At 36.2% G+C, this 14,523-nt stretch overlaps 1 protein-coding gene across 1 annotated transcript in view; it reads left to right on the top strand.

Annotated features, from left to right (window-relative positions):
• PRTG (protogenin) overlaps nt 1-13,874 on the top strand; it is a gene marked incomplete at its 5' end in the record, with an annotated part of 146,475 nt that extends 132,601 nt beyond the window's left edge. The window contains 5 exons of the mRNA XM_040226582.1: nt 445-627; nt 1,698-1,818; nt 3,087-3,252; nt 5,376-5,480; nt 5,965-13,874. Coding sequence (XP_040082516.1) covers nt 445-627; nt 1,698-1,818; nt 3,087-3,252; nt 5,376-5,480; nt 5,965-6,369 — 980 coding nt within the window. The remainder of the gene's footprint in view (nt 1-444; nt 628-1,697; nt 1,819-3,086; nt 3,253-5,375; nt 5,481-5,964) is intronic.
• Between the last annotated feature and the right edge of the window lie 649 nt (nt 13,875-14,523).

Here is a 14,523-nt window from a genome sequence, read left to right as displayed (position 1 = left end):
ATGCTATTTGTATCCATACTTGTGTAGAGAGTAAAACATTATACATATATGTGTTTATTTATATTTTTTAGTAAAAAAAAGTGCTGCTTTTAAAATTACAAACAAAAACATATGCTGTTTTTACAAGCTACTCTTAAAATTACAGAGAAGGATTATATATGGGCACAGTGTTAAATGAAAACTCTAGGATATAAAAATATGTGTAGTGGATATGTACTTACACATGTATGGTACATACACACACACACACACACACAAATACACCAAAATGTTAACAATGGGAGATTGTTATTTTATTTATATGTATTTTTATTTTACAGGTGTTCCACAATAAATGTGATGCTTTTATAATCGGAAAAATACTTTAAAAATAAAGGATCATGAATGTGTCAAAGAGTGAATAAAAGATAAACTTTATTTAATTTGTAATTGATGTATTTATAGGAGCAATAACCATGGCTCTGCTGGAAAACCTGGTGGCAGGAAATATATATATTGTCAAGATATCTGCATCCAATGAGGTAGGAGAAGGACCCTTTTCAAATTCTGTGGAGCTGGCAGTTCTTCCAAAGGAAACTCCTGAGTCAAATCAGAGGCCCAAGCGTTTAGATTCTGCTGATGCCAAAGGTCTGTATGCTGCCATAATCACTGATTTTCCTAAGGAAAAGAAAACACCCGTGCTTTTTTCTAGCTCCCCTGTGCTTTATTTCTGCTCCTACCTTGGCCGTATCCCTGAGCCCACACTCAGCCCCTTGAATTGTTGCTTGTGGGGCTCACATGATGGGAAGCTGCATGGCTCTGTCTGCACTCCCACGTGGAGACACAGTTAGCTCAGAATCTCCCAGTTCTGGGACGCAGGACTAGATGCTTCCTTTTCTTCCTCCCTGAGGAGGTGTGCCTGTGTGGTGATTCGGGGTGTGGCAGGGACAGCTTTAATGGAGGAAATGCCAACTGAACTGGGCAGGATTAAGGGCACTTAGTTCTTCGGAGGATAGCCATTCAGTACTGTGTATGTCTTAAGGGGAACACAGGGGAAGAGAGAGAGAGAGACAGAGAAAGGCAGGGCAGTCAGGTTTAAGCTCAGGAAGGAGGTAGCCATAGTAGCTGCTCTATCATCAGGGAAAGTCGAGGGCAAAGCTCATATGTGCTTCTCAGATACCTTGCTAGTCAAAGTGTCCAGGGACCAGCAGTGTGACTATCTCCCAGCAACTTGTCAGACATGCAGAATTGCATATGGGCTTTACCCTGGACCTCGTGAATCAGAATCTGCCTTTAACATATCCTTTAGTGACTGTTAAGCACATTAAAGTTTAAGAAGCACTGTTATATGAAAATACATAATGAAAACTTATCTTCAATATACACGTCTCCTTTTAAGGTAATATGACATGAAAGGTATCTTTGGCCCATCAATGAACATCTTTGTTTTGTGCCTTTTAGCATTATAAATTTTGAACTGATGTTCATATTTGATATAATATCTAGAACTCATATTTAGAATCTTCAATATGAGAAGATAAGCCAATTTTAAGTTCCCTGATAAAAGAGTAATACATCTTTTTTGCTTAGACACGGATACTGTCAAAAGTTTTCCTATGAGAGGAAGACAAATTATTGAAAAGCTAATATCTAAGAATTATGATATATGGGGTCATTTATTTTTTGATTGATTCTGATACATGTACTTCCCCTTCTAGTTTATTCAGGCTATTACCATCTGGACCAAAAATCAATGACCGGCATTGCTGTAGGTGTTGGCATAGCCTTGACCTGCATCCTCATCTGTGGTCTCATCTTGATATACCGAAGTAAAGCCAGGTGTGTTTCCATTGCTAGAGCTGTTGAGGTGATTAACATTTAAATTACAGTAACCACAGAAACAAAATCAAGTGCCTTTTAGAGGAACTGAGATTTTCCCACTTATAAATGAATGTTTTATTACTTGAGTTCTTGCAGCTAGAGAGATGTGCTTACTCTGGAAGATTATTCTCTCACCATTTGAAAAAAAATTGCTGTGCCAACAAAATATTCTTAAATGAAGACCTAGTGTCCTCATTTTCTTGGTATTTTGAGAAACACAAAGTATATCCTTTGGCTTTTTTGTCTTTTGGCTTTTTTTTTTAATGACATGCTTAATCTGATGTATCTCCTGATTGGAGAATTCCTTACTGCCTGGACTATTTTCATATTTAAGTAGCCTGAAATGTCTGAGTCACTTGAGAGCTCTACCCTCACCACCACAGAACACATGGTTGGGATTCTCCAGACATGGATTAAAAGAAATGTAATAGCTGGGGATTAGTTCTCTATAAACTCTTTGTCGGGCAGTTTTATCTGTGATTTTGACTTCAGCTAAATTCTCAGCATTCAGGGAATTTGTCTGTTTCTAAACTTTTATATTTTGACTTTTGCCTTCATTTATTTTCTTAAAGTTCTCTATTAAATTAAAAAACTGAAGTCAAATACACATCATTTTTAGGTAATCTCCATCACTAGACTCTCTATTGTTAGAGGTTTTTCAGAGTTTATTCTATATGTTTTTGGTACTTATGCATAGAAACACACTACGCACAAGTGTGTTTCATTTTATTATTCAGTTTTCTTGTTTCCCAAGAACTTTTTAATGAAATCTTTCTGTATATTGTTTTAGTGATGCCCAGATCTTGCAGAAGTGCTGCTATAAATTTGTCATCATTAATTGTTTTGTTAGTGTGAAAATCTGCAGACCTGAAGGAGAACATGTAGATTTTAAAAATTATAATTTCTACATAAATGATAAATAAGCAACAATACTTAATAGTACTTTGTAAATAAATATTAAGGTTTTTACTAAGTATTTGTAAAAAGTAATTTTATATAAACAGACATTGGGGCCAAAAAACAATAAGAAGCTTTCTTCCATCATAAAAGTTTGCATCAGTGAGTTGGAGTTAAAATCTAATCATTTCTAAGGATATTTGATAAACAAGCATTAAGGAAGTCCATTGTTTGCAAAGTTGTGAATGTCCCAGATTTCACCAAGTTTGGTACATTTGCCTTTCTCTTCTTGTTGCCTTAGAAGATTTCCTTTTCATTCAATATTTCAGGAAATCAACTGTCTCCAAGACAGGCCAGAATGGAACTCAGCAGTTACCTCGTATCAGTGCCTCCCGAGCCAGTGGAAATGAAGTAGGGAAGAACCTGGAAGGAGCCATAGAAAATGAAGAGTCCTTGATGCCAATGATCATGCCAAATAGCTTCATTGATGCCAAGGTACTCTGAGCTGACGGGCTGTTGTGCTGCATAATCTTTCCCACCATTCATCTTCTCTTTATGTGTAAAATCTTACCCCAAAATTATATATTAAATGTATGATGCCCATAGTCCACATAATGAAATGTGAAACCATTTCACTCAGATTCTTCAAATTTGGGGAGAAGAAGATAGGGTAGATAAAAGAATAAAAGATGAAAAAGATAAATAAAAAATGAGCAAGTAGCCTAAATTCATTTAGTTTGGATCATATCGAGCTGAGATATTGTAAATAAGGGCACCAAGGTTATCAGTCCATATTTACTATAATCTGGATTGTTCTGGATATACTGGATGGAACATTTTTTATTAATCCATTCTAAATTTAGTTTATTTGATTTTAGAACTAAATGGAGCATCAGAATATTCTAGATGTAAATTACATTTTAAAAAAATATGAAGTATCTGAATAGGTGTTTCAAGATCCTTCTCTTCATGGCCTTAGGAAGTTGGATACAGTAAAGAAATGTCATTGGAGGATGTCATTTCCTGTCCTTTCCACTGCGGGTAGTAGTGGTACAGTGATAAGCATTATGAACACCAACTGAAAATTATTTTTAGTCACATTGCAGCATTAGATATTGTGCATTATTAAATAGTTCTCATAACCAGCATGTTATAAATAAAGTATCTGCAGACTGTAACCCAGCTCAAGCCAGTTCGTGGCCTGTTTTTGTATGGCCATCCTGAGCTAAGTATAATTTCTACATTTTTAAAGGATAGTTTGGGGATGACAAAAAAGGAGAAAGAGAAAATGAAGCAGAGGCCGTATGTGTTCTGCAAAACCTAAGACATTTACTATCTGCCCTTTCATGGAAAATGTTTGCCAAATCCTGTTATACATTCTTCTTATCCAACCCTTCCCCCAAATCTAGAATATCAAAAATATAACAGAATTTTGGGAAGTTTCAATATTTAATTTTATACAATTAAATTTAACAAATGCAGTTTACATGTATCTAGCTATCATGGTGCTATATATGATACATACAATGGGTAAATAATAGTGAATTGATTTTTGCTATTCCTGTTTTCTGTTTTGTTATAACTTAATTTAGCTTTTATATTCTGATACATAAGACATTTAACTTATTTCAAACTAATCTAGAAAATCAGAACCTAAAACTTTTAAATAAGCACAAAACTACTAAAATACATTATTGTTCTGTTATTATTAACTTGTAACTAGACATGAGAAGGGATTGAGAAGTGAAAAGGGAAGAAGACATGGGAAAGAGAGAGAATCTAAAGTGAAGGAGGCAGAGCACAGTTGGGGGCCTGAGTGAAGCAGAGGGCAATTTAGAGGCCAGGTCTCTGACTTCCCTTGGATTATTAGGCCAAGAGTTGATCCCCTGTCTATCATCATTTTGTTGAGGGTATGCAGGTTCATTTTTAAAAAATTTTTATAGCATTTAAAAAATGGATTGCTTTTGACTGCTCTGGGTCTGCATTGCTGCATGTGGGCTTCCTCTAATTGTAGCAAGCAGGGGCTGCTCTCTGGTTGTCATGTGTGGGCTTCGCATTGTGGTAGCTTTTCTTGTTGCAGGGCATAGGCTCAAGGCTCACAGGCTTCAGGAGTTGTGGCTCGCAGGCTCTAGAGCACAGGCTCAGTAGTTGTTCTGCAGCATGTGGGATCTTCCCAGACCAGGGATCAAACCTGTGTCCCCTGCACTGGCAGGCAGATTCTTAGCCACTGGACCACTAAGGAAGCCCTGTGAGTTTATTTTTATCTGCCTAAATCCTTTTTAAATTTTTCAGTCATGTGGAAAATTTGAAAAATAATAAATGCACAAATAATTGTCAGTATCTTTTCATAGTTCTGTATCTCTTGCTATATATTTTTGTTCGGCCTGTCATTTGAAAATAAATTTTAGGATTATTACACTTCAATCCAAATACTTCAGCATTTGTCTCTTAGGAATAAACTTATTATATCTTTTTTATCACTAACAAATACCCCATATTTGTTGTGTGCCACTGTGTAAAAGAAGAAATAATAGTGTCTGTGATCATATTTTTCTTTCAATATTTAAAAATTTTGTGTACTTGTAATACACTGAAATTTTCTTCTTTTATATCTACAGGGAGGAACTGACCTGATAATTAATAGCTATGGTCCTATAGTTAAAAACACCCCTAAGAAAAAATGGCTCTTTTTCCAAGATTCTAAGAAGATAAAAGCTGAGCAGGTAACTCCCCTAAATGGGAAAACTCTTTCAATACTCATGGTGTGTGAGATGATAATTTTAAAAAGAGGAAAATGTAAATGAGTGTTTTTTTTTTTTTAACTTCGGTATTCTTTCTGGATATGATTTTATTAATTTGGGGCATGACTGTATGGAAAGACCTGGGGATTGATGATTGCCGTGACAGTTGGAATTGTAATCAGAGCTGTGGTTTTCAGTGGGGGCTGGGGGATAATGGAGAAAGGGTTGAGGCAGGAGCCTGCATCAAAACCACTGAAGAAGCCTTCTGACACTTCATTTGCCCCAGGAATTCTGATGTGTTCCCACTGCTCGGAGAACCATTGGCAGTTCCTTCGTGATGATGAACTTTTCACCCACATACCCCATTGATTTGCTATCTCAGAATATATGAAATATGTAAAACCAGATTTATTATTTTTCAGAGCACTCTGTTATCACTGATGGTGTTTTATGTATTTTTACCTAGCCTCAAAGAAGATTTACTCAAGCGGTCTGCCTTTACCAGCCAGGCACTACCATACTAATCAGCGATGAAGACTCCCCCAGCTCCCCAGGTCAGACAGCCAGCTTCCCAAGACCCTTTGGTGTTGCAGCTGATACTGAGCATTCAGCCAACAGTGAAGGCAGCCACGAAACTGGGGATTCTGGAAGGTTCTCCCATGAATCCAATGATGAAATACACCTGTCCTCAGTTATAAGTACCACACCCCTAACCCCCAGTTCCTTCACCGGCAGCGATTTGGGTGGGGACCCCTCGGTGAGAAAGTGTGAAGAGACTGCGGTGCGCTCGGGTGCTGAGCAAGCTTCCTCTTCGGTTTCTCAGCCAGCGCCTGCCAGGCTTTGCTTTGAGAAAAAGGATTTTCCAATCTAGACAGCCACATCCAGGTATTCTCACCTTTAAGTCTGTTCGAAGGACAATGAACAGAGAGCCAAAGCCTTTTGTGAAACTCTTGGTATCTTGGTATCTTATTGGGTATCTCACCTTTTTTGAATGTTTTTTTTTTTTAATCTTTAAGCTCACGTATTTTGAATGTTTCATTGTCAGCAATGTGAAAAGTCAGTCAAGGTGTTTGACTGGATTATAAAATATATCACTGGAGCAAAGGGAAGACTTTTGAAAGCCCCTTTGCTGACTACCTACCTCAGTTTGCCAGAGGGCAAACTCAGAAGACAACTTTGTTACCTCATTCGTTGTGATAGTTGATCTCAGCTACATAAACGATGATACTTCCTAGTAGCGTTTTGTTTTCAGTTGCTGTATGTGTCGTGTGTGATCCAAGGAGTCATATAGGTAGGTGAGTAAGAATGTTTATCTGAAGCTCTGAGTTAAAACAACAATAACAACAAACTGTGACCTCTTCATGGTTTGGATCATTTAACACCTCTAGCTGTGAGGACTGAAACCACTGAGAAGAGAAAAGTGGGCTGTTGACTTTATTGAATGACCAGCACAAAAAAAGTCTTATCTCTTCTGAGAATGGAACTGTTCAGTAGCATACAGGGAACCCTCTTGTATCAAGGGCTTCTGTGTTGTGGGCAGAGTCCGAGCGCTTTATCTGCTGTGTCCCACACCCCAGCCTGCCTGGAAGCCTTGCCTTTTCAACCTGTTCCTTTGCCTGATGGTTGGCCAAAGTCTGCACCGTCTTAGTTTGCAAAGCATCCTCAACCTTTCCAGAATTAGTTGCAAAACGCCTTGCAGAAAACAGATTTTTAAAGAAAATAAGTTAGAGTTTGCAGTTTTCTTTTTTATAAATCCCAGCTTGGTGACCCAGGTCTCCTGCATTGCAGGCGGATTCTTTACCATCTGAGCCACCAGGGAAGCCCAAAAGGGGTACGAAAAAAAAAAGTTTCATTCAATATTAATAATGAGGATAAATGCAACAGTAGACAGTAAAATGAGCTTGAGGTTATCATGGCAACAGTGCCTTCCGTTATATATTATGAATTTCTTTGCCTTATACTTTTTTAATATTCATGAAGTTGCTCAGGATAAGAGTACCAAAAGTTGCCTTAAGAGCTTCTTGGATTTCATCAATACCTGTTTTAATGTACAATGTTTTATCAAAGCATTTGGGTTTGTTTTCATACAGGTTTTGTTTAGGGATAAGTATTCTGAGCTCTACTAACTTGTTTGTTGAAAATTCTTGAATTCTTAAGAGAATCTGGTACTCTGTTTAATCTTCTTTCCGTGTTGATGCTGTGAATGAGGAATGCTAACGCCAGTAGTGAGTTAATCCTCTTGCTGGTTTGAAATCCGTAAACTGTTTACTTAGCCACACAGACTAGTCCTTCTCTGAATTTTAAGACAGTTACCTATTAGGTGCCCAGCAGTGGGAGATGATAAAGAATTAAACCCATGGTGTAGAGAGGGGATCCTCTTATCCTTTAAAAAATATTTCTTCAAATTATCTGGAAATGACTTTTGAGCCTCTTTTTAAAAGGAATCTTTATCCCCCTTGAAACCTTTGTTTATAGACTGGGGATGAGGTCATGTTAAACGGTGTTCTAAAGACAAAAAAATATTATTGGATAATAGTCCCATCTCTGTCATCTTCTTTTCCAGTATCTGGTGATACAACATTTTTTGGTTGTTTTCAATCTGTAGTTTTGTGCCAAACTGGATGTGCTCAGAAGCAGACCATCATTAAGTGCCAGTTAATGCAGTTCTAAACTAAATTCACAGTCCTCCATTTAGTTATCCAAGTATGGGCTTCATGGTGAAACAAAAAAGCAGAGCTTTAGGTGAACAATCTGAGGCAAGGAAAAATGCTGCTCCTGCCTTTATAGCTCCTGTTTATACTACCTCCTTTTAAAGTTGTTCTAGTGTTATTTTTTTTTTCCTGTACTCAGGGAACATTTTGTTACTTTTGAGCTGCCTCATGGAAGCATGGGCAAATTGACAGGGTATATCTTTGTGGGCTTGTAAGTAGAAAGTATGTGGGGCCAACTTTTATCAGTATCTAAAAGGAAGGAGTACAATGAGTTCATTTTATTTTTTTAAAACTTTCATTAAAAGGCAAACAAAATCTATAAAGTTGAAACATCATCCATCCTGTCTAGGAGGCTATTCATTTGAATCATTTTTAAAGCCGAAAATTGATAATTTGAAGTCCTTAAGGAAAGTATTTTGTTTTGTTTTTGATGAATAGGCCCATAGTTATTGTAGATCTTTAGGCTGTAACTATTTGCTAATTATTTACCAGTATGTTTTTACTCTTTCACCTTTTCATTTTGTTCTTGTATAAGATTTTTTCATAATAATCTTGTTACCAAAGAAGTTTCAGTAGAGAGTGAAAATTCAACTATGATTTCTCTCCAAATTGAATTAACTAGAAACATCTATAGGTATGAAGCTTATACAAGTAGTTACTAACCCAGAATAATAGGGGATATATTGATATAGTTACTTAGACTAGTAATTTTAACTACCTTATTGTTACCAGAGCATTTAAAAGTTCTTCACCAGCAGATAGTTCCAAAGAATTTCAAGTGTAATTTTTTTTCTTCAGCAAGTAAATCTTCAGCTATACAGTATTATAGTATTTTGAAATTGTTGAAACTACTTGTTGGAGAGGAAAAAAAATCTTTTCACCAAAGACAAATATTTTAGTATCATTGAATAAGATATTTAGTATACACCAAAGACTTCTTTTTACTTGGCCAAAGCTAGCTTCTTTGAAGTCTTAAGTATGAAATTGTAACTGAAATTTGAAGGTTCTCATTCATCTTTCACAGTGGTGTTACTTCATGGTGTTTCACTCTGAAGGGGCTAATATGCAAATAGTAACTATTTTCTTTTCCAAAGACTTATTTGCTATAAGTACTAATACATGCATGTCATTTTTATGCCAAATATTACAAGGTACTGCTCATCAGTATTTTCATACCAAAGACCATTTAAGTATATAGATTAGCCTGTAAGTAAGTAAAGATGAGCAGATTTGAAATAAATTTATTTAGAGGCTGATAGAGACTCTAGCTTTAGTAGCAAAGGGTATCAAAGGGCTAAGTTTACATAATTAAAAGCAATACAGTTATATTGGTATTTATCAGTATTTTAATTCATGTGCTTTTTATCAGCAAGTTTTTAAAAAACCAAAGATAAATTTAAGGTTTCCTCCACATATAGGCAGATTTAGTTGTACATTAAACTGTTGTTTCTTGTTTCTATGTCAGCCAAACTTGTCTCTCCAGAACTCAGTCTGTATACAAACAGCTTACAAAGGGACTTTCCATTGAATCTGCTGATTCAACCACAGGATGTTTTTGCCAAATGATGTGATACTTTCCTAAGCACCTTGAGTGTGGGATGTCAACAGAAATATCAGCAAGCTCTTCCATTGCGGGGCATTGTGGCAACCCCTGAATCAGCCTTTGCAGCCTTCCTCCTGCTTAAAGCATTACCTGGTTTACTGAAGGCTTGAGGCAGTCACTTAATAACAAGGATGTTCTCATGTCTGGGGAGCAATGGGATGTAACAAGGAAATGAATCATATCAATTTTCAAGTGGCTGTTCTTTGATAGATGTGCTCTTTGAAGTTGTTTGTAAATTGACATATTTTAATTGCAGCAAGGGAGCTTGCTATTTCAAACTTCAGTGAAACCATGGGTAAAACAAATATCTTGTTCATGAAATACAGAGTTTTATATTTTGATTAGCTTAAAAGTAAGGACACAACTTTATCCACTAAGTGGCTTTAAAAAATTAGCCTTGGCACATCAGGGAAATTAGATCCTCGGGGAAGTGCTTTTTATTTGCCTTAGCTTCAAACAAGAGTGGTGCCAATCTTGGGAACAGTGATAGTGATTTGCATTGGTTTGTCTTGGCTTTGTTAAGGACGTTGTGCTTGCCCATGTTGATGACTCAGGGTCATTGTTCAGGTCCATGAAGACACCTTTGGAGACAATTGAGTCTCACAAAAAAGATGGATTTGAAAGGTTTGTTTTTTTTAATGCTAGAATATCCAGATGTGGTTCTACCTCAGCAGTGGCTGTCATGATTCACATATACGTTTATATTTCATTGAATGTAAAATTTTAAGTGAATGTAAAAAATAGTTCAAGAATATTGAAAGAGTCATAATTTAAGACTAAACATGTAGTTTGTAGATTTTGTTTCTGACAGTTTGCCACGTGGGTCTCTGATAAAACTGCTTTGGTTTAATGGTCATAATTTCTGTGAGCACAGAATAGAGGGTTCTGGAGATCACCATACACAATCAGTTGTCTAATTGTGAATTTTATTGATGTTTAGAAGGACACATACATAGAATTGTGTGAAGCTGATTTATGCTCAGGACGTAAGATTGCAGGCTAATGCAATGTGTATGTTTGCAGGCTTTAATCTTCTCAGGCGATTTCTCCTGGTAAGCTTTTGAAGATGTTTAAGATTCATATGACAGTCTTGCATTTTTACCAGACAGATACTGTATTATTTTCTTGCTACCGCTATAATAAATTACGACAAAGAAGGCCTTACAGCAACACAGATTTATTATCTTACAGTTCTGTAGGTCTGAAGTCTGACACAGGTCTCAATGGGATAAAACAAAGTTCATTTCCTTGTCTTTTCTGGCTTTTAGAAGTTGTAGATCCCACCCTCTGTCTTCAAAGTCAGCTACATAGCAGCTCTCTTGACCCACTTCCATTAACATATCTCTTTTTCTGACCCTAACCAGGAAAGGCTCTCGAATGTTAAGGACTCACTTGATAAGATGGGGCCCATTTGGACAAACCAGGGTACTCTCTCCATCTGAAAATTCTTAACTTAATCACATCCTTAGTGTCCTTTTTTGCCCTGTATGGTAACATACTCAACGTCCTGGGATTTAAGTGTGGACTTTTGTGGGTGGCCATTATTTTGCTTACAACAGGTACATTATTTCTGTAGAACTCTGATCCCCATAAAATGTCTATTGCATTACAGAGATTGGAAGTGTGAAGTCATGTGTCCCTTGGGGATCTTCAAAATTTCAAAGGTATGAAAACCTTGGCTTATTGCCTATCAAATGTACACATTAAGCTTTCTCTCTAAATCACTTGCAAAGACAATTCAACTTTAAACTTTTGAATACTTACTTTGTGAATTAACATCTCAGTTCCATCTGTTTAACAGGAAAGTTTCCTAATATTTGGCTCTAACTTTACGGAATTTCATCAGAAATTTTTGAAACCTGTTCTTGTTATAGTTGAGCTTTGTTCTTTTCTCTTGAGTGATTGTTAGGGTAGAGTGGAGGGAAACACCTGAAGCATAGGAATTCAGAGTAGATGAACAGAACTATGCTCAAGTTCATTCTTCATTTCCTTTTAAAAGCATTTTGCAACATGCACGCCTTCTGACTTTTAAGTCAGGCTTATTTCTTCAGCTTCACAAGCCACTGTTTGGTTTTCAATTTGATATAGCTTCTTGATTTTCCATGAGCCTCAGCTAGAGCCTCCACTTAACCTTATCAGCATGTACAACTCCTGGGAAATTTTATCTTTCTTGTAATTCTTCTTTGATGTCAATTGTTCCTTTTCCTAGAAAGCTTTAGATTCTACTGCTGTAGTTTGTTCTGATTCCTAGATCATGTCAATCAAGCCTTCTTTCAGATATAAAGGATAGTTTATAGTTCTCCCCTAAGTTTTAGCATTTCTTCAGTGAACAAGATAAAGCTTTCTCCTTTAGGAGGTAGAGCCCGTGATGATATTATGAGTAAGGTTAGGAGTGCTGGTCATTTTTCAGCCACTTTTGATTCTGTTCCTTAGAAAGGATGTGCCATTTACTGAGCATATGTAATGTGCCATAAACATGCTTCAGCCATGCATGTTGCTATATTCTACAGAGTAAAATAGTATCCCCATTTTAGAGATCAGAAAGTAGGTTTAAAATGTCTAACTTGCCAAAGATCACAGCTAGTATGGTGCTTAGCCAAGACACAAACCCAAGCTGGTCCAACTGCGTCATTTACAGTATCTCTACTGTGATACATCATCTCAGCTAAGACATGATATTTAATTACCTAGGCTCATGGTACCTTCCACTCTGTCAACACAACCTATCCACATAGTCATAGCCAACCAGCAGAGAGAAGTCTGTCTTACATCCATTTATTCACAGGAGGAGTTTAGAGGGGCTGTAACTCGCTCTTTGTCATCTCCTAACCACCCTTCTTTTCTCCTTGAAACCTTTAATTTCTCTTAGTCAGAACTGAGTGTGAAAGCTGATGCTTGTGCCTACAGTTGCATTAAATAAGGGAGATATGGTTTTTTGGAGCCCTTAACTATTCAAGCACTTCTTTATTAGACTAGGTGTTCAGAATTTAATTTTTATTTTTTGTAATTTTCCTGTTGTCCCCAAATCTAACTAGAAAGTTATTAACTGGAAACAGCCAGGCCTGTAACCAGTCATCCCTGTTTTGCTAGATCTGAAGAGCATAGGTGTTATTTGAATTCAACCTAATTAATATAGGAGGGAGAAAAGTTGAAGGAGAATCACATAGTAGAACAAGCATAACGTTAGTCTTTGGCACACCTAAATTCTAGTCCTTGACCATTTTGAAAATTGGTAGGAAAAAAATCCTTAACTCATTTTTTGTTCCTTTTATTCCATACTTTGTTGTGCAGAATGAAGCAGTGGTACTTTGAAAACTTAAAAGTATAAATAATTAGAATTCTAAAGTCATTTCTATTCAGCTGTGAAACATATCTTAATAGCTTTTTCTTTCTTTACCTGGCAGCCTTTCCAATTACATTTGCCTGTGCTAAAATGAAAAATTCTTTCATTTTCTATATACTCACCAAAAAAAAAAAAACTACCAGAAGAAAGGGGGATAAAAGATGTAGACAGGGATTTAAACACTCATCTTTAATGTAGGTAAATCTATATGCTGAACAAGGGGGTTTACAGTGCTTTTGAAAGTACTAAACATGAAATCATCTTACCCTAATTTAAATCTTTTATTTTTTGATATCTTGGCTTTTAAAGATTTAGGGAGAGAGTCAAATATCCCCAGAGGGGTAGATGGGTAAGGACAGAGTGCATTTTTAGGATTCTTTAACAGATCTACTTTTTCAAGATTATGGGGCATTTCCAAATTTCTTTAAACTGTTTGGAATAAATTTTAGGGTAAGACATACTGGCATCTAATTCTAGTTTATTCAGGTCAACCTTTAAGGCTTATTGACAAGAATTACATGATTATCTTTTTTTAGAGAAAGGAAACATTTTCCCTAACTTTCTTGAACCAGCAAATATCACTCTTCGTGTAATCCATGAGATTCTGAACACCTTTCTTGATTTACTATTTGTATCTTGTAAGTAGTTCATGTTACATAGACACAGTTTTAATTTACAGATTTTATCTTTGAAATTTATGTTACAGAAGTTTGTTTTTCTGCAGAACTATCTTTAAAAATAACAGCAAAAAATACTTAAAAATTTTTATCTGAAACATTTTTCTCCCTTTTACCACATTCTTTATTCTGTTTGCAAATGAAAATGATTACCAGTGATTTAACATGAGCCTGTTAAAGAAATTTGCAAAGCCTTAATTCACACACATTGCCTTAGCCTATCAGTAGACTAGAGGACATATATTAAGTTTGTCTGTCTGTTGTTGTTGTTGGACAATATTTTATGTCTGTGTATGTGTGATTTTTTTTCTATTTTCTTCAAAGATGTGAATTAAATGAAAGTGTGGGAGCCAGTTGTATATTGTTTCATATCATGGGTGTTCTGGATCCTTTCACTCTGTATACCATTTTCTTGTAAGGGCAGCATTTGCAGACTAGCTAATGGACTCTAGAGCTGAGCTGTTTTAATTTTATACTTGACTCAGGGGATCAGCTCTGTGAACTCCATTGCATGAAGAAAGCAAATGTTTGCCTTGATTTTGAATGTACCTTTTTAATGTCTTTTTTTAAAACATATTTTGCTTAATAATGTGGGTTTGTTTTCTTTTTCTAGCATCATAGTAAATATTGCCTACTACTTTTCCCATCCTCAGGATAGTTTATATACTATCCTACAGGTCATGCCAAAAAT

Source organism: Oryx dammah, unplaced genomic scaffold (assembly GCF_014754425.2).
Source record: "Oryx dammah isolate SB20612 unplaced genomic scaffold, SCBI_Odam_1.1 HiC_scaffold_26, whole genome shotgun sequence".
Taxonomy (NCBI): Eukaryota; Metazoa; Chordata; class Mammalia; order Artiodactyla; family Bovidae; genus Oryx; species Oryx dammah.
Note: the sequence above shows the minus strand (reverse complement) of the source record. Positions and strands in the feature narration are given on the sequence as shown.